This window comes from Asterias amurensis, chromosome 18, assembly GCF_032118995.1.
Source record: "Asterias amurensis chromosome 18, ASM3211899v1".
NCBI classification, from domain to species: Eukaryota; Metazoa; Echinodermata; class Asteroidea; order Forcipulatida; family Asteriidae; genus Asterias; species Asterias amurensis.
The window spans coordinates 4,911,644-4,936,876 of record NC_092665.1 but is presented as its reverse complement, the minus strand read 5'-3'; the positions used below and the strand labels follow the sequence as shown (position 1 = coordinate 4,936,876).

The 25,233-nt window shown below is 38.8% G+C and overlaps 2 protein-coding genes across 2 annotated transcripts; one reads left to right on the top strand and one right to left on the bottom strand.

Annotated features, from left to right (window-relative positions):
- Positions 1 to 1,528: 1,528 nt before the first annotated feature.
- LOC139950931 (alkaline phosphatase, tissue-nonspecific isozyme-like) lies at positions 1,529 to 10,927 on the top strand. Its single transcript, XM_071949770.1, has 5 exons — positions 1,529 to 1,592; positions 5,379 to 5,519; positions 6,500 to 6,700; positions 8,622 to 8,778; positions 10,912 to 10,927. The coding sequence occupies exons 1-5, from the start codon at positions 1,529 to 1,531 to the stop codon at positions 10,925 to 10,927; spliced, it is 579 nt and encodes a 192-aa protein (XP_071805871.1).
- Positions 10,928 to 24,151: 13,224 nt separating this feature from the next.
- LOC139950396 (uncharacterized) lies at positions 24,152 to 24,964 on the bottom strand. The gene has a single exon (XM_071949040.1). It carries the CDS (start codon positions 24,962 to 24,964, stop codon positions 24,152 to 24,154), a length of 813 nt encoding a protein of 270 aa, XP_071805141.1.
- Positions 24,965 to 25,233: the final 269 nt, after the last annotated feature.

Genomic DNA, 25,233 nt, shown 5'->3' with positions numbered 1-25,233 from the left:
ACAAAATGCCATGTTGCTGCCTCTCGAAGGGCGCCCACTTTCTACCTCTTTGTAGTCTTTTATTTACGGCTAAACTAACGCGGGGTCCAGTGAGAACGAGGCCTAAGATACTGTTGATTTTAGACAAACGCTTAAGACCTCGTACCACTCCCATTTTCCATTGTTTTACTTATTGTTATGAACAAACAAATATCTGTAAACGCAGGAGAAGATTGTTGAATAAATAAATAGCATTGAAGAAGTCGAGGGCCCAGTATTTTAGTAAATACTCCATGCATGTCAATGAGAGGCCTTCAATTTATTAAGAACGTGTACATTGAGGATCAAGTATTTCGAATAGTGCTAAAACAAAAAACGCCAAGATATTTTGATTCGGTTATCACAGTTTACAGTCCATCATTACGGAATCATCAAAACGTGTATGTAATTAAATTGTATGCACATTCAATCGTTAAGGATGTATAACGCTGATACGCTATCCGCTATTTACGCGGGGAGGGGTGGGATAGGGATGGGAGGGGAGGCGTTGGTGAATCCATTATGACGAATCAAGCCGTTATCACAGATTTAAACATCGTTGTTTTTTTTCTGGAGGGCTTTCGTAACTATTAGTTTTTCGAGGTGATTTTTTGTTTTAAACAAATCTTATTACAACTCCTCATACAATTATGCTGAAAAACCGTTACAGCAAAACAAAGTCTAAAATTGACCGACATAGTTTACCACTTTAGTAAAATGCAGAGTTAACCTCGGCACAATACTTTGAAGGAGTCCCATTTTTTGTAAAACTTCACAGTAGATTAATTGGTATTAAAAAATACAGATGTGAAGTTGATGATATAGTACAAGTACCGATATAGATAATGGCCATTTGAAATATGAAATTAAAGTTCAAGAACCGATAATTTATTTCCAAGGTTCAAAAGCCAAATAATGAATGAAATGATAAGTTATTGCTGTTCTATAGTTATGAAGTCTGTAATTCAAACTGACTATGACCTCAGTCGGATACAAACAGTGACGATCGGTATACACTGTTTCATTACCTCTGATTTTGTTACTTTGATTTCAACATGTTGGATTTAAGATGGTTAATTTGGATCTATATGCTGACTGCAGGAGGCAATGTGCTACCACAAAGTAAGTAGGCATATAGTGGTTCTCGCTTGAATAGAGTAGAGCCCCATTTGACTTTTCAACGGATCAAAGTTGAATATGATAATGTATGCAGACTTAGTGATCACATTGTTTCACGCGAGATCTGGTTGTACGAGAGCTCTGTTGTTTTGCGTGTTGTTATCACGTGAATACAACCCGAGTTTTTGACGCAGTGTGCCCTGTTCCATTGTCTTTTATTGATAGTTTAACGACGTACGAACACAACAAATATTACAGCCGATTCTTTTTTCTCGAAAAACACAGAAGATGATGGTCGAGAAAGAATACCTAAGCTGTTAAAATGTCATGTTTACAACTTTTTTCCCTGGGAAATCCTGTCTAAACTCGCCTTGAAACGCAAGTTCATACTATGGCCCTCCGTGTTGCGTACGCTCGCGTCGAATGCACACAAAACAGTCGCGTATCAGTAGCACGTAAGTCTAGGCGGTACGCGTCATCAGCACCCGGCGCAAAACACGCACCGACGCGCCTTTTGGTCGGAAAGTGTGTGACGAACATATTTTTTTATAAAATTCTTCTACTTTCATCGTTTTGGAGAAAGTTCAGAAAGAGGAGGAGAAACAGCAAACAACTAACGGCAGAAAAGGTATCTAGCTAATGATCTTACATTGTTTCTTAGACTTTGGTGATTTGTTTACCCTAAAAACACACATTTTCTGTCGTCATCTCTTCACTCGCCCATTGCTTTACACGTGTTTTCGCTAGCGTTTTCACAGATTTTGCCCACGGTTTGGGGTATAGTCTGGTGCCGTCACAATTACGGTATCTGGACGTTGATTTCCATAGGTGCTGTCCGTCTATAGGTTCTTTATGTCTGTGGGTAAAATCCATTGTACTCGATCATGTGCGCACGCTCAGAACTAAGTAAACAATAGACCTTTTCGCAAATACCATTGCGCAAGCGCAGACTGTTGAATGAGGTGCATTGTGGGATAGATATGGATCAAATTTGGATACCAGGTAGACCACAATGCACCTAATTCCAAGCTTTACGCGCGCGCCCCAATATTTGCGAAAAGGTCTATGGACATTTACCACAGACATTATGTCTGTGACATTTACCTGGTAAGTCTGCTGCCACCTAGCGTCCCAAAGTCTCCCATTATAGAACTTGTAACTGTATGGGGAGGTCGCAGACAGGTAGACTGGGCCCCTGTCTTAATACGCAAGGATAAATACAGGTCCCAGCTTCACAGATCCAGTGATTCAATTGGATACAATGACATTGGATAAACGTGCACCCAATAATGCCCAAATTGTTCACGCTCTACTCTCAAGTCCGCAATAGAGTTTGACTGCGTATCTCTATGATGTGAAATGACCAAGGTCAAAGGTGAATCTACACGCCGGTTTTGAAGCAGGGATCGTTTTCACAAAGAGTTAGGACTAGTCCTAGGAGATATACAAATTGCATGGATAGTCCTAAGTTAGGACGAGTAGCGCACCACGTGGTCAAAAGTACGTCGCTTAAAATCAGTTTGTGACTATTTCCTGTCCTATTTCATTCTTTAGACCTACAATACCGACAGGCAAGTACCGGACTCGGCTGGTACGGCCACTGCTTATTTTAGTGGTGTTAAAACCAAGACAGCAGTGATAGGGCTAGACGATTCTGCTATTAAAGGAGATTGCAAATCTAGTCTCAATGCTAATGTGGAGTCTGTTATGATATCTGCTTAAAAGTCAGGTAAGTTTACACGTCAAGTTATTCATAATGTTATAACTTTTATTGATTTGTTGTCGAGTGTTTTTTAATAAGATTTTAATCCTGTGACCTAAAAGGCACTGGATACTACTGGTAATTGTCAAAGACCAGTCTTCTCACATGATGTATCTCAACATATGCGTACAATAACAAACTTGTGAAAATTTGAACTCAATTGTTGCGTGATAAAAATGGAAGAAAAATCACCCTTGTCACACGAAGTTGTGAGCTTTCAGATGCTTGATTTCGGGACCTCAAAATATAATTATAAGGTCTCGAATCAAATTCGTGGAAAATTACTTCTTTCTCGAAAACTACGTAACTTCAGAGGGAGCCGACGTTTCTCACAATGTTTTATACTCTCAACAGATCTCCATTGCTTGTTACCAAGTCAGTTTTTATGCTAACAATTATGCCTTTAACATTTCATTGACCGAATATAATAGACTGTCAATTAATTATTCAGGTTTTTCACTGCTTTTTGTATTCTTTCTAAAGGCAAGGTAACATGATTCGTCAGCACTGCCTGTGTCACGCATGCTACCCCTGCCGCACTTTACGCACATTCGCCCCATCGAGACTGGGAGTGTGACTCTGATATACCGCAGAAGGAAACTGACATCGGTTGCATTGACATCGCTCAGCAACTCATAACACTCGGACAGGATACACAGGTACAATCTGCAACATTGACACAAACCAGTGTTTGCGTTCACTATTCTGAATGTACCGTTTGATTATTCGATACCCTCACCAATGTCATGGGTTATTTTGGTTTTTGAATCAGAGTATCTCACAAACTGACCGGCAATGAAACAGGTAGCTGGAAGCATTCGATAGTTATTCAATTTAAACAGTTAATAATTTTTTAGAATTTTTTTGAAGCGTGCTCACAATGTCATTATTTCAAAAGTGGTAATGAATCTGAAATAAAAGATTCGTTTTTACAAATCCAAAATTATGTATGATGTATACTTTACATATAATTTAGTACTAGTAGTTACGTTTTACTCCTAAGCTAGGAGCTTTGTAAATTATATGTAAGTATCATCATACATAATTTTGGATTTGTAAAAACGATCATGATCTTCAACAATCCAGACGAACTTATTTATAGGCAGTGGACACTATTGGTTATTACTCAAAATAATTATTAGCATACCTTACTTGGTAACGAGTAATGAGGAGAGGTTGATAGTATACAACATTGTGAGAAACGGCTCTCTCTGAAGTAACGTAGTTTTCGAGAAAGAAGTAGTTTTCCACGAATTTGATTTCGAGACCTCATAATTAGATTTTGAGGGCCCCAAATTAAGCATCTGAAAGCGCACAATTTCGTGTGACAAGGGAGTTTTTTCTCTCATTATTATCTCGCAACTTCGCCGACAAATTGAGCTCATTAATTTGAATAGGTTTGTTATTTTATGCATAATGTTGATATACACCAAGTGAGAAGACTGGTCTTTGACAATTACCAATATAGTCCAGTGTCTTTAATGGTCATTAATCTATTCACCTTTAATTATTTTTGTCTGTTTATGTTCTTTTAAAATGTTGTGTTCTTGTAGAAGTATCTCTCATCAAAATAGTTTCACTTGATCAAACCTTGACTTTTTAGATGTTTGTTATAGTTCCACAGCATTTAATTTTCTTTCGGTCACATGAAGCTCTTGCTATATACTACGAATTGTAACAATCAAGCAAGGATTTGTTTCACTAGTTGTTTTACAATATTATGTTTTGTTTAAGACGAATGGCAAGCAGAAAGCCAAGACAAACAGCAAGTACATGTGGAATTTGGAACAATTTAAAGACGTCAATCCACTTGAAACTGACAACCTTTTAGGTGAGTTGTTGCTTCATGTACCAATTTGAACAAGTACGAACAATCGTCTGTATGGCACAGCCAACCAAGACATGTCGTTCGGAACATGATTGTGCCTACAACCTTTGCGCCGCATGAATCTTGGGCTAAATGTTCATGTTAATAGGTCTAGGATGTGGGCTTATAGAGGGTTTCATTTTGGTATCGAAGGTTGTGTCACTTATTTGGCACGGGATTTAGACTAGGTGCCGTAATTGATCTTGAATTCAAGCATCTGAAAGCACACAACTTCGTGTGACAAGGGTGTTTGTTCTTTCATTATTATCTCGCAAGTTCGAAGACCAATTGAGCTCAAATTTTGTTAAGACTAGTCTTAGACAGTTACCAAAGGTCTAGTGTCTTTAACACGTTTTATATTCCAGCAAACCTAAAAGTATTGGTTGTACATCATTACATTACTTTGTTTGCACTCATTTTTTTGTTATATCACAATAATATTACGTGTCCGTCTTAATAGGGAGCAGTCATAGGGAGAGAGGAAACCTTTGACTATCTGATTTATTCATGGAAAAGTGAAAAGGCGTAGGTCTGAACTTTATAACTATAGCCAGGACGATTTAATATTGAAACTTTTATTTGACAGTTGTATTAACTTTGCTTACCTTTCAGGTTTGTTTGAGCCCAGTCATATGCAATTTGAAGGTAACCGAATGAATGACGTAGGGGGTGAGCCCTCATTGTCTGAGATGGTAGAAAAGGCCATTGAGATACTTCAGAAGGACAAAGACGGGTTGTTCCTTATGGTTGAGGGTAAGTTATTATTACAACATACAGGTCTCTGGTTTTTGTAGAGTGTTGGTTAATTGGTTTCATGAGCCCTAGCCTTGTCAAAGCCTCTATACAAAGCACCGGCCCGCTCTGAATTCACGAACTGCATATAGATACTATACCGCACGGTACATAACAGTACTTGATACCGAGTCTAGTTGCAGCCTCGTTGTATGAGGTACGACAACCTCGAAAAACCATGCTTCGACCCCACGGTATTAAGTACTGTTATATACCGTGCAGTATAGTAACTATGCAGTTCTTGAATTCATAGTAGCGAGCCGGTGCTTGCGTAAAAGACCTTGGACAAGACTACAGGAGCCCTTTGTGTCATTGCTGCTGTTTCACAAGAGGTTATCGTTATAGGCCCTACCTCTTATCTTTGAGGCTCAGAAAATCTTTGACAATCTGAAACCTCGTTATATGGAGTATTTACATTGTCCCTTTGATGCCATTGTCCAGTCACAGATTGTATGTATTTTCATTATTGATAACAAGACCACGCAGGTTGGCATGGACGGCCGAATAATATAGCAAACATGCAACCGACCTACTAGATGTTGTCACCAAAGTAGACTTTTCTGCAAACTTGTAATTTGGTTGTAAAAAAAAAAACATTTTTAAAAACTAGGGCCATCGTTTGTTATCTTTGTATTCCTAGTTTTCGAATCTTGGTTGACAAAAACTCCGTCTATGATGTTGCTTTATCACGGTGTGGCCGTCTTGATTTTACTCCATTCAAACTCATTGTAACAAAACTGAGGCTGGACAAAATAATAGTCTGGTGCTATGTTTGCGCAATGAATATAAGCATTCATTACTGTTATGGAAACAGGGAACATGACCAAGATGGTGACAGCGTGAACATTCTTCACGAACAAGACACACTACCAGATTTTTCACATAAAATGTCAATAATTCAAACACAAATAAATCATACTATCTTGAATTGATACACCAAGGTGGCCGAATTGACCATGCGCATCATGACGGGTTAGCCTACCACGCCCTGCATGATACCATTGCAATGGATAAGGCTGTAGCCAAGGCGATGTTAATGACCAATGAAATGGAGACTTTATTTATTGTAACTGCCGACCATAGCCATGTACTCTCTATAGGAGAAGCAGCTGATCGTGGTAGTCCAATACTCGGCAGAGGAGGTAAGTTTCATCCACAAATATAACTTTAGGGCAGTGGACACTATAACTTCTAACATGCTTAAGCTCAATGAAAATAAAACTGAGTTCATTGTGCTTGGTACTCCCCATAACCTTAATAAACTGCCGAAGATATCTTTGCATATGGGTGATACATCGATTGACCCTACTGATTCTGTCAGCAACTTAGGAATAAAATTTGATTCTCATAATATGACAATGATCAAGCAAGTTTCCAGCCTCTGCCAATCAATACATTTTCAATTACGTAACTTAAGGAGAATCAAACGGTACCTGGATAAGGATACTCTCCATCATGTTGTCAGAGCTTTAGTCCTCTCTCGTATTGACTATGGCAATCTCCTTTTATTTGGTGCAACATCATATGAATTGGACAGAGTTCAAAGACTACAAACTAGTGCAGCTCGTTTAGTATGTTCCACACCCTTGAGAGAACATATTATTACCCCGTCACTTATAGGGAACTTCATTGGCTACCAATTAGAGAACGAATCCATTTTAAGATTGCTCTTCTCGTTTTTATGCTTTAACAAAACTACACCTCATTATTACCACTTAACTGTCACATTACACTCCTCCACGATTTCTTCGATCAATCGCTTGAATGTTCCCCGAGCAAACAAAGTTCTAAGGCAGAAGGCTTTCAGTGTGGCTGGGCCCATGATTTGGAACAATCTCCCAACTGCCATTAGGGAATCTAATACTCTGTCTGCTTTTCGTAAAGTCCTTAAGACTCACCTTTTTCCAAGTTAATTTCTTTCTAGTGCGCTACGATCTTGATGGAATAGCGCCTTATAAATATTAATTGTTATGTTATGTTATTGTTATTGGTAATTACTCAAAATAATTGTTAACATAAAACCTTACTTGGTAACGAGTAATGGAGAGCTGTTGATAGTATAAAACATTGTGAGAAACGGCTCCCTCTCAAGTAACGCAGTTTTCGAGAAAGAAGTAATTTTTCACGAATTTGATTTCGAGACCTCAGACTTAGAGTTTGATGTATCGAAATCAAGCACCTAAAAGCACACAACTTCGTGTGACAAGGGTGTTTTTTCTTTCATTATTATCTCGTAACTTCGACGTTTGATATTTTATTGTCTTTGACAATTACCAATAGTGCCAGTGTCTTTGAACAATTAAAAGCTATATCTTTCAAAATATCATTTGTATGCAAAATAGTATACGATGTGTTTAAAAAGAGACTGTTTCTAACTATTATTATTTATTTACTTCCCTTTTTTCAAAGGGAGATATCTCTCGATAAATCCAATTGTTTGTAGACTGCAGCTTGATTATGTTTAGAAACAAAAAGTAAACTCCGTTAAGTTACCCGAATGCAGACTGAATTCTGACCAGTAAGAAATGCATGTTAACAAGTTGTGCAAGCTTCTCAGTTTTCTATAAGTGAATGGTGATTCATCGTCAAACCATTCATATTTAAATTCCAATTACAACAAAATGGTTTTGCATAAACGTCAACGTCTGATGAATGACGGTTTGCCATTTACAACACTCTCATATGCAAACGGCCCTGGAGGAATTGAGGAGTTAAACAGCTTCAAAAGTACTGGTTCGAGACGGAATCTGACGGATACCAACACAGGCAAAGCTTCAATTGATTACTTTGAGTATTGGTTTATACCACTTAGGTACACCACTCAGTAAAATTAAATCCGAGTATAAATGCAGACTTTTTGAAATATTTTAAGTCTTAAACATATAACTTGGCAAAGTTACAGGGAAGTATTTGCAACCACGATGTTGCCAAGGGAAAGTGCCCCTTTGCCATTTCTTAGAGTTAATCATTAACTTGTGTAAACAATTATTTGACTATTGTGACAACAAAAAGTTATCATAATTTTAATGTGATAAACATTGTTTTATTATTTTGTTTGTGCAGAGGCTGCCGATTTTCACCATCCAGCGCTTGTCCCAATTGATTCAGAGACTCATGGTGGAGAGGACGTCACTATTTACGCCAATGGACCAATGTCGCATCTTTTTCACGGGGTACATGAACAGCACTACATTGCCCACGTGGTCAGATATGCTTCCGGGTTAAACTGCCACAATAGGGCGCCCTCTACTGGACCAAATTCCAATTTGACTTTACTGTTGTTTTCTTTCGTACGGAAGTTTATAGATTGAAAAATAAATTCAATGAATGTATTTTGTCCAGTTTATAGCAAAGACAGCCAATATTATAGTTTAATAGTGTTTGCAAACAGTAAAACAAACAACCAAAAACATGACATCTGTTAACCTTTTTTACAGCCGCTTAAATCAGACCGACTTTTTCCAGTAATTTCACTTTTGAATAATACAGAAACAAAAAAAGAAAATAACGCCAATAACAAAAAAAAAAAATAACTGGATACATTTTAGTTTAATGTTTGATGAAAACAAATCCCAAAAATCAAATTACTTGGACATTTATGAACCTGCGATATTCTTTTTTGTAACAATTGTTTTTGTTCTACTCTTTTAGGATCTATATTTTCATGGTCAATATTCAGATAACTTAATTTTAGTCATGAAGCTATACAAAAAACATGATTTTGTTAAGTAAACGTACTTTTAAACGTCATTTGTGTCCCTTTTTATTTGTACATAGCGCGAAGTATCGCTGATTTGTATTCCTCGCTGTTTTGTCGTTCGGTACACCCCTACGGACAATATGGTATATTCGGAAACCTTTGACCCTCGCCTTTCCTAATATTACAGGAGATTAAAGCCATGGTTAAAACTAAGGCTGCACAATTGTTAGACCAACAGAGGGCGTTATTTATAATACTCGGATGTTATAGACCTTATCGCAAATACCAATGCGCAAGCGCAGACTGTTGAATAAGGTGCATTGTGGGATATATATGAATCAAATTTGTAATCAGCTAGACCACAATGCACCTAATTCCAAGCTTTACGCGCGCGCCCCAGTATTTGCGAAAAGGTCTATTTTGAGCTTAGTGTGTGTGTTCGACCCCCCCCCCCCCCCAGTTTGTAAATATTATTTCAAATGTGACGTCAAGATCACATGGGGCTCCCGAGGGTGATCAACCATTTCCCTCCAAAAGACCGTGTAAGTCTCACGATGATAAGGTCACCACTGAGCTTCCGGGCACCACAGAGCCATCAGCTGGGGGAGATTAACGTGCGTGCAATTGTAGTGTGATTTTGTTCCTGCCTGATCACTTTTTGTCAATCCAAAAAACATATTTATCGAATGATTACATTTACATTTACCAATCACTAAAATCTGTAGACTTAAACAAATTGAAAGGAAGAAGTAATGCGCCACCATCCGGCTCGAAGTGCCCGATTGGTAAGCAAAGTGAATGTGTTGACTACACTAGCACACTGAAGTTAGTTTTGTTTAAATAAACATAAAATTTTCATTTTATTCGAGCAAAAAAATTCACCTAATTGTTTCTATGACACATCATTGCCCCCTTGGCTCGAAACTCCAACGGCAGTTTCGCTTTTTATCATTGAACAGACATTTATTAAATTTTAAATTAAATTGTTACCTCAAACGAGGTCAAATTAAAAGAAAATTCATTGTCAATATTAATGTATTTTGTAAGAACAGACTAATTTGCAAGCACATAAAGCAACATAAGGCCAGTTGTGTATTGCTTTTTACACGAACGTTTTACTATACTACTCAAGTCAAGCTTTAACAACTTTTTTTCAACAAACTGAGGATTTTAGTTTGAAGACACCTTTTCGGGGGAACGTTACACCAAACCATAAGTTAATGGCTAAATTCTGTTGTTTTGAAGCATTTTCTAATACCTTTCTATATTCAACAAATAATTGTAAGCATAAAAACCTTACTTGGTAATGAGCAATGGAGAGATGTTAATAGTATAAAACATTGTGAGTAACGGCTCTCTCTGAAGAAAACTAGTTTTTGAGAAGAAGTACTTTCTGGAATTGTTGAGGTCTCAAATTCAAGGCATCTGAAAGCACACAACTTGTGCGACAAGGGGTGTCTTCCCATTATTCTCTCGCAACTTCGACGACCAATTGAGCTCAAATTAATGTTCACGGGTTTGTTAATTTAAGAATATGTTGAGATACACCAAGTGGAAAGACTCACTAGTGCTTGAAAGTGTCCTAATGTGTCCTGCCTTTGCCCTTAAAGGGTAATTTTAAACTGATTTTCAATTGTATCCTTTGATTCTCAGAGTCTACTACGACTGAAACGCCCAAATGCTTTTTGGGAAACAACAATGTTCAACGGAGCAAAAAAAAAAAAAAAAAAAATCAAATGAACACATTGCGAACAAAATGTATTTACTATTTTACAACTTTTGGATGAGATTGAAGAAATTTTGATTGTTTAACACGTAAGGCAGGATTCCGCCTTGGGCCGGTGTTTTATGGAAATCTGTCCCCGGAGATTCTGTCCCCATTTTGGGCAGGTGTGTCAGGAGATTATGTTATCCCAAAATTCCCTCCCCCCTTATACGGCAAACTTGTTACAAACTACTTGTGATAGCGCCCTCTGTTAAATCACCCTCACTCAGCCCATTTTAGTTTCCCAGACAGGGGAAATAATCTTCGGCAGCACTGATTTTATTGAGACACCGGCAACCCATCCGGGCGCCTAGTCTTTGAGAACTGCGCGTGGCCCTTGTAGTGGCAGGAGATTTTGTCCTTTGGAGATAGTTTCCTCCTCTTACAGTGAGCGGTGACCATGGTCGTTTCTTCTGAAAGCACCCTATTTTGATTCAATCTTCTTCAGACCGTATTGATATCGGAATCTCCAAGGAAAAGTCAAGAGCTCTCCGGCTCGTCGTTAATTTGCGGCCCCTACCCGCCTGGGGAAGGCGGGAGGGGCCAATACACTCCGTTTGTTCGCAGTTTTTCGGAGGCAAACAGAAAACAACATGTTCTGTCGCCATTCAAATAAGCCGTGTTTTGTTCCTCCTACAACGGGGTCTACAATCCCGGCCAAATAATGCTAGGACCACCCATTCCTACGTTATATAAAACCATTCCCTGTTCACTTCCCACTGACAATAAACATTGTCTCCCCTGCCCCCGCTCCCTCTCAATGTTGGATGTAACGCAGAAGACCGGCAATCGGAACCAACATTGAAAGGGGGCAGGGGCCCAAAGAGATATGGCCGGGATTGTAGTCTGGGTTTAAACACCGCACACCGTTCAGAGCTAATCGAACGATCACATTCGCCCTCTCACGGCGACGGCATGCACCTCATGTCACCCCCAAGCGAGCCACTCCACAAGCAGAGCACTGGGGGCTTACCCGGGTGAGCCCCGTCAAAGGTATTCGAACGTACCGGGGCAGACCGGGGTCGACCCCGGGAAGCTAAACGAACGCACCCTCTGTGCTTTTGAATGAGGCACTGGGGCCGATTCCCTCGAACCCACTTTTCTCATAACACTACTGGGAAGGGCCGATGATATTGTACAACTATAAGTAAATAATGCTTACATTTTTTTTTTTTTTTTTTTTGCGGGCAAGCTGTTAATGAACATACCATTGTGCTACTCTCAAAAACGTGCTCTGTACTGTTTGACGTATCAACTTGAATCTGATAATGTCAAATTGTAGGGTTTGGGTACTTTTTGTTTTACTTGCTGAGGTACTGTAGGTTTCGACAAAAATTGTAATTTAATATCCATTATATACTCAAAACACAAAAACCAAAATAATCAACTGATACGGTGTCAATTTTGTATCCCTTATTAAATGTATTTAAAATATTCAAGTGACACCTGACTATTTCTAAAACTATGCAATATATCTTACCTTCTAGTACACTAAATGTAGAAATACAAGTATCTGTTAGTTATACAAATGCTTTCCTAGCGTTAATGCAAACATTAATAATGTGTTTTTGATGACCTTTAACGTAAATGTTTAATTGTCACCCGCTCTGTGAAAATGAATCAGATGTTGACAATTTAAAGAATAGGGTTATTTTCATGGCTGGAAAGAACAACACACCAGCAGCAGCTATTTGGTTTAATGTCCAAGCTTTGGGTGTGTCGCGTTGCTAAGTTACTCCCGTTTGAATTTAGCAAGTATATCACTTTTTGTTAAAAACGAATTACAAGTAAAGTGATGTTTTAAACTGCCATTTCGCGCAAAAGGATACCAATTGACTAAAATATGGTCACACAATTGTTGTTTCATAGCTTTATTGCCTAAAAACATAGCTTTATTGCCTAAGGTTTACCATGCAAATATAGATCTCAAGAAGTAAACAAGAAATTCACAGAGTGGGTTCAACTTTACTGTCAACGAAACTTTTCTGTAGTGTAAGGTAGGTCAAGATAAAATCCAATATTGTGTAACCAGCTAATATTTCGAAAGATTAAGTCACGATCGAAATGAGGACAATTTTTGTTTTCTTCAAATTCACACTAAAATGGTGTATTGATTTCATGCCGTTTTTGCGTTAAACGAATCGCTCTAGGGGAAATATATTTTCCCCTCTATGACATGTTAATCGTGACATCATCAAACGTGTTATACAAATGTGATTTAAAACGAATACCCAAATTGTTCATTAGCCAATAAATCAACAGAAGATAATTGTTACCAGTTGTTAGGTGAAATATTTGTTCTTTGTTGCTTCAACAGGGTACATCTTAATTCAACAGTTTAAAATGTTTGAATTTAAATTGCCGGCAAAATCGGCGGCTACAATGAATTATTAGTCGTAGAGTCGTTTCAAGGACTCATCATTGCACCCTCGGACGGAATTACAGGCTGCAGAAATTTCAAACTTGTGACAAAAACACGTTGAACGTTTTTGTCACAATACACGTTTGCAAAATCAATTGTTCAAATAAAACGTCTTTTTCATACTTAATGTCCTGCAAATAATAAAACAATTAATAATAAAGTAATTTTATTCGATTCACAGTAGAAATATCAAACTTTCCCGAAAATGTGATGAACTCAAACAAGGATGAACTTATTGTAAAGTTTTTGTCACAACAAGTACGTTTGCAAAATCACGTGTTCAAATAAAACGTTTTTTTTCATACTGATTGTCCTGCATGTAAAACAACAAATTCGAATTAAAAAGAAAAGTAAATTTATTCGATTCATCTAAACACACGTTCCTTGTTCCACGATTAACTAGTTATTATGATATTTTTAAACACTATCTAGTTGCATATTAGTTATTTAAAGTGTTGTCTAAAACATTAAAACGTTTCCGTGTGTTTTTATGTTTGATTTAGATTTCGTACAACAGTCCATCTGACCCGATGTCTCCATTTCCCCCGGGCTCACCTGCTACACCAGTCTGTCCAGCTGGTCCAGGTTCACCTCTCTCCCCCTTCAGACCATTCATCCCATGCAGACCTTGGGGTCCTTGTTTCCCTGGTTGACCGACTCCTTGATCTCCCTTAAGTCCAATATCCCCTTTAGCGCCTGGCTCACCAACTAGTCCATCTGACCCCATGTCTCCTTTAGCCCCGGGTTGACCTACCTCACCAGGGGAGCCTGCATCACCTCTGGGGCCTACAAGTCCTTGACCATGGTTCCCATTAGATCCAGGGAGTCCTGGTATACCGGCTGGGCCCTGGCAGCAGGAATTACACGTCAGTCCCGGATCAGGTGAAATTGCTGCTGTAGCCACCAAGAACTGAACTTGCATAAAAGCCAAAACAATGGCCACTGCTTTAGTAATCTTCATCTGTAAGTTGAAAGATAGACGGAAAACAAATAATTTAGAACATTTATAGCATTTTGGTTTTCGTAGCTGGTAGGGTTGATCATCAATTTGTCAGTTGATCCTCACTTGTTATTATGTATTCGCCCGTAATGTACCATATTGGATCAAACTCTACATTAGTTGATTAACTGAATTAATACTGTAAGTTTGTTGAACTAAATCGGTAATTGAAGTGGTTGTTAGTTTGTATTAATCACTTTTTTTTCAATATAATTAGACTTTTAAGAAGTTTAGCTTTGATTACTTGTCCAATTAGCTGTGGTCTTTTTTGAAAGCAATTCGATGATAGCCTTTGGAGTGTTAAACTGTTTTTAAACTATGTCTGTGACGTCACTCTATTGTTGAAAGTGTAGATTATTTTTTTACGAATCTACACTTAACTAAAGATTCGTTACGAATCTACACATATAGATTCGTATACATAATATACAGTTGAGTGTAGATTCCCTAGTTAAAGGATAGCATGAAGTGCAACAGAACATAGCTGCAAACATGTTATCTTTCAATTTACTAAAACAAGTTCCAGTTTTGAAGAAATCACTTTTTAGTAACATAATTTTTTGTTAGCTGAGCAAACTGACGTTGTACTCGATAATGTTGCAAGCACTAAATAATGCCCATACACTTTGTAAAATAATTATAAAATGTGACCAACCGTCGCTCGACAACTAACACAAAATTAGATAGACTAACTAGTGTTGTAACTGTTAAGAAATCCAAATCATTAAAAAATGTTATATAACCAATGGGGGAAACAGTTTGTTTAGGTCAGAGAATAGACACTCAAGTGTAGATTCGTGAATACAATGTACTCGCTTTCGGCTCGTACATTCTACTTACGAATCTTCACTTTCTCGTCCATTCTCCTCAACATAACAACAATGTCGTGGACGAGCGGTTAAGGCACCAAATTTAAACTCTGGTGTTTCTGATCAGCAGAGTGTGGGTTCGAATCCCCAGCCGTAATGTTCGTGGTATACCTGTTTTGCCAGCAATGTTTAAAATATATTAGTTTAACATAATTTTAGAATAAAATTGAACTGGAAAACAGTTGACTGGGAGCATACAGTTAGGGTAGAACCGAGAGTGAAGCTAAACTAATTCAAAACAAGCCACAATTATTTTTATATGTGTTCCTTTATTAAGGTTGGCTCACAATATGACGAAAAGGGGGTACGGCAAGCTATGTTTAGCTGCGAATCGCAATAGTTTAGTTTGCCGCTATTCATCGTGTGTTGCCGTCAATTGTCGCTGACGAATCCGCTAGCGACCACAGATGGCTGCAAAAATTAGTCGCGTCTGTCGCTACTATGTGAGCCAGACTTTTGGCTGGCTTATATAGTGGCGGCAAAGACCAAACGGAAAGTGACGAACGTGAAAATCCCAAGACGTTGGCGGCCTAAGGGAAACAATTTAAAATGTGCTGACGGGTTGAAACGACCTTCAGCGCCAACAGGAAAGAGGTCAGACGGCTGGCAGCGGACTGGGTGTCGGCAAGGAACGGCGGCTGACGGTGGTTTGCGTCGACGATGACGTGACTCATGTGCCGACATCAAAACCTCTGTGTGCGGGTGGTATAAATAGTCGAGTTTGGCGTTCCCACTCTTCGCAATAATCTGGTCATCCACTCATCAGACAATGACTACCAACGAAATGGACCCTTCCCATGAAATATGTTTATTACATTCACGCGTGCGTACAGACCCTGTCGGTTGGCAAACACCATAGAGTTGTGCACTAAGCAGACGCGCAATCGCGTCTGCGTCACGCACCCATTAGCCGTGTACAAAACAGCCCGATGTTCCCTCATTTTGCCAACCAAACGTTAGTGCGCACGGGCTATGTGCAAGTTACATATTTCATGGGAAGAGTCTATTGTGACGACCTCAAAACGACAACTGACCCCTTGCACGCGAGTCACACGCGGCGACTGATGCCACGCTCACCATGTTGGTGGTCAATAGGAGTGCGTTTTGACGTTAAACCAAAACGGTAACCGAGCTCACAACTCGGTTATCGTTCAGTCTGAACAGCAGAACCAACGACCAACAACCGAAACAGTTTTGGTTGGGGTCGCCAAAACGCAATCCAAGTTTACGTCTAAACGCCGCGTCGCCTAAAATGGGCACTTCTCTGAATAACACTTGTTGACATTGACCACCAAAATGGCGCATCCACAATTATTCTAATGATGACGTCATGTGAATTGGGTAAAAAGGCGGAATCGCACGGCATGGAAACATCATGCGACTGATAACTGCGGCCGTCTGCGTCTGCGTCAAGGAACACAATTACAATGAATATCTTTGCCAATGGACAACGACTGATAGTTTCAGCTGTCTGCGGTCGCTAGCGGGTTCGTCAGCGACAATTGACGGCAAAACACGTTGATTGGCGGCATTTCCAAAATTTAAATTCGCAGCTCAACGCTGATTGCCGTGCCCCCTTTATATTCGTCATAGTGTGAGCCAGTAAGCACCAGGCCGATGATTTTTTCGACCCCAAATACTGAAATACTGTTGTCGAGATAGTACTTGGAGATAGCATCATGGAGCATTTAATGTACTTTGGGGGGGGGGGGGCCTTTTAAAAGTGCGTATGCTTAGGGTTTCGTGTCGCTCGTTGATATCGCAAAATGCTTTAAGCCCTGTTCGTACTTCCTGCGAATGCGAATGAGATACGAATTTCTTTTAAGCCAAGGCATTTCAATTTTAGGAGTTGAGCTACTTTCCACTGATTGCGAATTATACGTTGCGTGCTTGTGACGTCAACAATTCGTATCTATTTCGCCTTCGTATTTGCAGGTAGTATGGACCGGGATTTTTCGCTAAGAAAGCTTTACATCATGTCAATAACGGTGCTTGTAACAAACGGCAGGCGATTTGTTAACCGACCGACTCAATCACAAAACTTTACATAACGAAAAACTGGTACAAAGAAACACAATCAAATTTCCTAAAGGGTGACCACATTTGTAAAACGCACAACAACTGCACTGTAAAAAAACACACAAGTGTTTAGGTTCTTAAAAGGGTTTCGAATGCGTCAAAGGGTTTAGGTTGAACACCTAACAGTGTATGAGACCATGAGTTGTGTCGGAAAGCAATGGTTTTTGCCCATTTATAAACGGCTGATGCGTCAAACTAAACGCGTCAAGCGTTCACAGTTTTTACTATGATGCGTTTAGTTTGACACATCAGCCGTTTACATTATGTTTAGAATGTGTGTAAGAAGCGTTTAAAAGATGTTCAGCACATCAACTAATGCTGATCACACCAGTGTTTAGGTTTAATGTAGAAAAGTTTGGGCGAAACCCATTGTTTTACAACACAACTCATGGGCCCCTATACAGTGTTACGTATTTAACCTAAAACCTTTTGATGCGTTGGAAATTTGTTACTGAACCAAAACACTTGTTTTGTACGGTGTGTCTTGCTGAGGCGCACCATCATTTAAGTTTATCTGTTTGCCATTATTTGTTGACGTTAAACTGTGTCAATTATGCCAATGTTATTGCAAGACGACAACAGAAAGCCTCAAAACAAGAGAAACCAATTATACAGAACAACTGTCCCTTGAATCGGGGTGTGGTTAGTATTTTTAAACCCTTGGCAGCAAACGATACACTCGCCTTGCCTCGGTTGTTGCCCCCACGGGTTCCCAAAAGACCATCGACATCTTATTAGAGGGTGGCATCTTGTATCAATGTTCAATCTGAAATAGTTTACCAAATTATTATATCTACCATAATGCAATGGTCACGTCAAACAATGCAATGCCATGATGATTTTACCATAATTATCTGTAAAGACACTGGACTCTATTGGTAATTGTAAAAGACCAGTCTTCCCACTTGGTGTATCTCAACATATGCACAAAATAACAAACCTGTAAAAACTTGAGCTCAATTGGTCGTCGAATTAGCGAGATAATATAATAACAGAAATAAAGATCCTTTTCACACGAATTCTAAATCTGGGGTCTCGAAATCAAATTCGTGGAAAATTACTTCTTTCTCGAAAACTACGTCACTCCAGAGGGAGCCGTTTCTCACAATGGTTTATACTACCAACCTCTCCATATTACTCGTTACCAAGTAAGGTTTTATGCTAATAATTATTTTTGAGTAATTACCAATAGTGTCCACTGCCTTTAAACAATGTGTTTTAAACGAGCAGAACGTCAAGCGCGGTTTATTTCAATCCAGTGGTAAAAAACATAGTCAATTTTTTGAACAAGGCATTGCACTGATAAACCAGTTAAAAACCAGTTAAGTGTATTGATGCCTCATCTTAAATGTCTGCAAGTAGCGCGAGAAAAAAAAAACCTATGAGGCAATGCTTTACGGCAAGGTTTCAAAGGAAGATGCAACTGGGTGCACATGTTTGCGTACAATCGCAGTACCACCACAGTTCACTAAGATGGCAGAGCTTTAGGTGAGGAGAGACCTAACCACTGCATGAGAATATCAGCTGTATCGAGCGGTGTCCCTTTTGGGGCAAAAACTGCAACCTCATTGCAATAGGCTAACATTCAACCCACTACTTGCATCTAAAAGCCAAAGCTTAAGTCCGGGAATAGAATGAGGAACACTTACCTTGATGATGTTTCCTTGTAGTCCAAACCTTCTCCGTTCCTCTTTTCTGATGCAAAGTTGTTATGAACACTGCTGCTGGTGCAGCGCGTTTAAATACTGCTGTATTTCCATTGAAGTGCTCATTAGTCTACTTCGGGTTTGATTGACAATTGATTGACAATCGATGAGCAGCCAATCATAGATACTTGTTAAAGTCAATGATTGAAAGCAGTGACTTACTCTATCATTGGTTTGGACGAGGCTGTATGTTACATTTGTGGGTCAATACCGTGTTAAAGTCACTGATTTATGGCAGTGACTTACTCTATCATTGGTTTGAATGATACTGTATGTTGAATGGATACCAATGGTGTAAAACTCTACACTACATTGTGTATGTGTTAAAGTCACTGATTGAAAGCAGTGACTTACTCTATCACTGGTTTGGATGAGGCTGTATGTTATCAATGGAGCTCAATTTGTACATGTTTCAATGGTATGGTATTTTTACATGTATATCCGCCCTACTGGGTTGCACTGTGTGATTGCTTCCTGAAGTTCCTGGCCGTTTTCCTTCTATTTCCGCTCAATTGATGTATTTATCTGATGATTATGAGTTAAAGTGCAAGTTTATTATCAAAGAAAGAACTGTGTACGCAATATAGGTACTGTTCAGATGGTTCTCTTTCTTGCTTCCACTCTTTTGACGTTATGTTTACGAACACTAACTCAGTTTTTTTTTTCGAAATGAAAATGCAATGACAATGTATTTATAGTAGAGTGCGCCACCAACAGAGCAACATTAAAGGCACTGGACACCATAGGTAATTACTCAACAGAATTGCTAGCATAAAGACTTACTTGGTAATGAGCAATGGAGAGATGTTAATAGTATAAAACATTGTGAGAAATGGCTCTCTCTGAAGAAACCTAGTTTTTGAGAAAGAATTTTTTTCTCAAGGTCTCAAACTGAAGACATCTGAAAGCACACAACTTGTGCGACGGGGTGATTTTCCCATTATTCTCTCGCAATTTCCAATTTCCAAACGACCAATTGAGCTCAAATTAATGTTCACGGGTTTGTTAATTTAAAAATTTGTTGAGATACACCAAGTGGAAAGACTCACTTGTGCTTGAAACTTACCTAATGTGTCCTGCCTTTGCCCTTAAAGGGTATTTTTAAACTGATATTTCAATTGTATCCTCTGTGTTCTCAGAGTCTACTACCACCGAAACGCACAAATGCTTTTGGGAAACAAGAATATTCAATGGAGCAACAACAATCAATACAAACCACAAAAATCAAAAACAATCAAATGAACTTTTGGATGAGATTGAAGTAATTTTGATTGTTTTAAAAAACACTTATGGCAGGATTCCGCCTTGGGCCGGTGTTTCATGGAAATCTGTCCCCGAAAATTTCTGTCCCCATCTTGGGCAACTTCTTTGACATAAAGGACTCGTTCATATATTGAAAATCTCAAAATCGTCAAATGTGCGACAAGGGGTATTTTCACCATTATTCTTTTGCAACTTCGACGACCAAGTGAGCTCAATTGTTCACGGGTTTGTTGAGATATACCAAGTGGAAAGACTCACTAGTGCTTGAAAGTGTCCTAATGTGTCCTGCCTTTGCCCTTAAAGGGTAATTTTAAACTGATTTTCAATTGTATCCTTTGTTTTCTCAGAGTCTACTTCCGCACAAATGCTTTTGGGAAACAAGAATATTCAATGGAGCAAACATAAATTAAATGAACACATTGCGAACAAAATGTATTAACTATTTTACATTTTTTGGATGAGATTGAAGTCATTTTGATCGTTGAACACGTAACGCAGGATTCCGCCTTGGCCCGGTGTTTTTAATGGAAATCTGTCCCCGGAGATTCTGTCCCCATTTTGGGCAGGTGTGTCAGGAAATTATGTTCTCCCGAAATTCCCTCCCCCTTATACGGCAAACTTGTTACAAACTACTTGTGATAGTGCACTCTGTTAAATGACCCTCACTCAGCCCATGTTAGTGTCTCAAACAGGGGAAAGAATCTCCGGCAGCACTGATTTCACTGAGACACCGGCAACCCATCCGGGCGCCTAGTCCTGGAGAATTGCGCGTGGCCCTTGTAGTGGCATGAGATTTCTGTCCCTTGGAGATAGTTTCATCCTTTTACAGTGAGCGGTGACCATGGTCGTTTCTTAATTCTGAAAGCACCCTCTTTTGATTCCATCTGCTTTAGACCGTATTGATATCAGATACTCCGAGGAAAAATCCATAGCACTCCGGCTATTCGTTAACCGCGGCCCATACCAGTCTGGGGAAGACAGGAGGGGTTAGGTCACTTCGTTTTTATGCAGTTTTTCGGAAGCAAAAATAAAACAACATGTTCGGTCGCCAGTCAAATAAGACGAGTTGTGTTCCTCCGACAACGGGGCCTACAATCCCGGCCGAAATGCTTGGGCCACCCATTCCTACCTTATTTAAACCCATTCCCTGTCCACTTCCCACTGACAAGTTTTTAGGGTTTGTGTACTTTTTGTAGAAGGACGCAAAATCAATGTTCACTGATATACGGTAAACTTGCACTGTTTGAAGGTAAAACGGTAAAAAGTTTCGCTTAAATTTTGTTTGCTGAGGTGTTGTAGGTTTTGACAAAAATGAGTAAAACAGTGTTAGGAAAATTAGTTCAGCTTGCAAATTGTATTTACCAATAGTTTTAGTTCAATATCAATTAAATACGCAAAACACAAAAACCAAAACGATCAATTGATACGGTGTTAATGTTCATTCCTTCAATGTATTTAAAACATTTAAGTGACACCACTATTTCTAAAACTATGCAATATATCTTAACGTCTAGTACACTAAATGGATTATAGTTAAATTTAACAAAAACATGCTTTGTAGAAATAAAAGTATCTAGTAATATACTAATGCTTTGTATTCTAGCGTTAATGCAAACATTAACACTGTGTTTTTGACGACCTTTAACGTAATAATTGTTTAATTGTGAAATGAATCAGATGTTGACAATTTGAAGATTCGATTCAAATGCAGGGGCTGGAAACAACACACTAGCAGCAGTTACTTGGTTTAATGTCCAAGCTTTGGGTGTATCGCGTTGCTAAGTTACTCCCGTTTGAAATAAGCCAGTGTATACATTTTTATTAAAAACGAATTACAAGTAAAGTGATGTTTTCGCGCAAAAGGATACAAATAAGACTAAAATTTCATCACAAAACTGTTGTTTTGAGAGCGTTATTGCTAAATACCAGTGTGTTTAAAGTCACCTGGATGGAAATATGTGTTTAGATATGAGAAGAATATGAATAAACATTTAAACTAAGGTTCTATAAATTTAGTTTCCATAGTTAACAAATTTAAAAGTAGGCCCGACCCGAGAGGGCGCTGTTCGTGACGTCAATCGAGGCGCGATATTTGAAGCAGGACGGCTCATCCAAAGTGTTTGCTGCACAGCGCTGGAAAAGACGTCGGACCGAACAACTTTGCAAACTGACCCCACTTTTAGTTATTTTGCTGCCCCAAGCAACAATACACGTGGTCGACATTGCCGAAAAATGCAAGAAATAAACCTGTTTTTGAAACGTACAAACTAGAACTTGCATGTAACTGCACGTACGAGTGTTCAATGTACGATCGAGGCAAAGTCTGCCTCGATTGACGTCACAAAAGGGGTAGGCGGAGTCACCCCAAACAACTTTATCTATTTTTTAAACATGTAAATCGTTACAAACAATACTCAACAAATTATGTTATTGTTCATTAACATATACTAATATATAACATAATGTTTAAAGAAAAATAAATTCTATTTCCAGGTGACTTTAACCCTTTAAACTCGACCCCATTTTTAATAAATTTGCATGTGCTCAGGTTATTTATTAAAATGTCTGGTTTACTTCTTGGAAACATGTTAACATTATGCATCATATTAAAGCTTACATATAGTGCTATTTTATAAGAATATTTTTTACCCCCAACAGGCTATACCATGCAAATATAGTTCTAACAAAAATCACAAAGTGGGTCACAATATTACTGTCAACGAAACCTTAGTGTGTAAGGTAAAATGCGACATTGTGTAATCAGCTAATATTCCGAATAATTAAGTCACGGTCGAAGTGAGGAAATTTATATTTTCCAATTCACACTAAGATGGTGTATTGGTTTCATGCCGATGTGACGGTTTAACGAATCGCTGTAAGTGTAATATATTTTCCCCTCTTTGACATGTTAGTCGTGACATCATCAAACGTTTTATACGAAAGTGATTCAAAACGAATACCCAATGTTTCAAATGCATTAAACAAAAGTGCTTTCTCATGTGAAAACAAAGAAACGCTCAAACCACGACGAAAAATTAAACATTTCTCCATATCGAAACTTGTTCAAAAAGCGACACAAAATAACTGTTTTCTGGTACCTTTACAACGCAAGTTCTTTTTGATCACAGGTTGTCGTTAGTTTAATATCAAAAGTATTGTACATTAACGAATCTACAACTGTTACCAGTTGTTAGGTGAATTATTTGTATTTTGTTGCCTTAACAGGGTAAAGCTTTTTCAACCAATTTAAAATGTTTAAAATAAAATTGCCGGCACAATCGGAGGCCACAATGAATTATAAGTCTGAGTCTGTATCAAGGAATCTAAAGTTTTGTCTATACTGTTTATAAAACTGTCAGTTTTTGTTGCGTAGTTTCATTTTGCATTTTATGGACTCGTCATGGTTTCAAGAACTCATCATTGCACCCTCGGACGGAATTACAGGCTGCAGAAACTTCAAACTTTACCGAAAACGTAATAAACTCAAAAAAGGGATGAACTGGTATTTATAGCACTGTTTATGTGACAAAAACACGTTGAAAGTTCTTGTCACAATACACGTTTGCAAAATCAAGTGTTCAAATAAAACGTATTTTCCATACTTATTGTCCTGCAAATATTAAAACAATTAATAATAAAGTAATTTTATTCGATTCATCTAACACACGTTCGATTTTCCACGATTAACTCATTATTATTATATTTGTAAAAACTATATAGTTGCATATTAGTTTATTTAAATCGTTGTCTAAAACATTAAAACGTTTCCGTGTGTTGTTTGTGTTTGATTTAGATTTCGTACAACAGGAATCCAGTGAAAGACGTGTAATGGGCAGAGTCACTATATACTGGACCGTGTACAGCTAAGTGAACTTGATCTCCATAGTGCAGGGGAATCACTGCACTGTTGCTCACTTGATGAGAACCTGCATCGCGTACACCCCCTATTACAATGGTGTTACCGTTCTTCATCAGCTTGACATATAGGTAAGGCCCATTTGATGCTTTATGGACTGAGAACATCAATACGTATACCCCAGGCACATTACACGTAAACGTGCCGTTATTCAAGTTGAAATCAGTCCCTTCCTCTGAAAACAATAACTCTTCAAAGGGCAGAGGATCATTGGCGGATGGAGGGTTGAAGCCGGTATTCCTCACTGCATTGAAGGCGGACAGTCGCGTACTACATTCACCTGCTTCACCGGTCTGTCCAGCTGGTCCAGGTTCACCTCTCTCCCCCTTCAAACCATTTATCCCAGGCAGACCTTGAGGTCCTTGTTTCCCTGGTAGACCGACTCCTTGCTCTCCCTTCAGTCCATGTTCCCCTTTAGCGCCTGGCTCACCAATCAGTCCATCTGACCCCTTGTCTCCTTTAACCCCGGGTTGACCTACCTCACCAGGAGAGCCAGCATCACCTCTGGGGCCTACAAGTCCTTGACCATGGTTCCCATTAGATCCAGGGATTCCCGGTATACCGGCTGGGCCCTGGCAGCAAGAGTTACACGTCATTCTCGAATCAGGTGAAACTGCTGCTGTAGCCACCAGGGACTGAACTTGCATAAAAGCCAAAACAATGGCCACTGCTAACGTAATCTTCATCTGTGAAAATTGTAAGAATAACAACATTTATAGCAATTGTGTTTTCGTAGTTGGTACCCAGTAAACAAAGGAACGTTAAAAACACGTGAAAAACACGTGAAATTCGAGAAAAGGTTTGGTGCGAATCATGTTCTTGAAAAACGTGAAAATCTCCTCGGAGGCGTTAATGCGTTTTTGCTAAATATTCACGTTATACCCTGAACGTGAATGTCACGTGAATTTCACTTCCATAATAACGTTACCAGTCCAATCCTAAAAAACGCGCATTC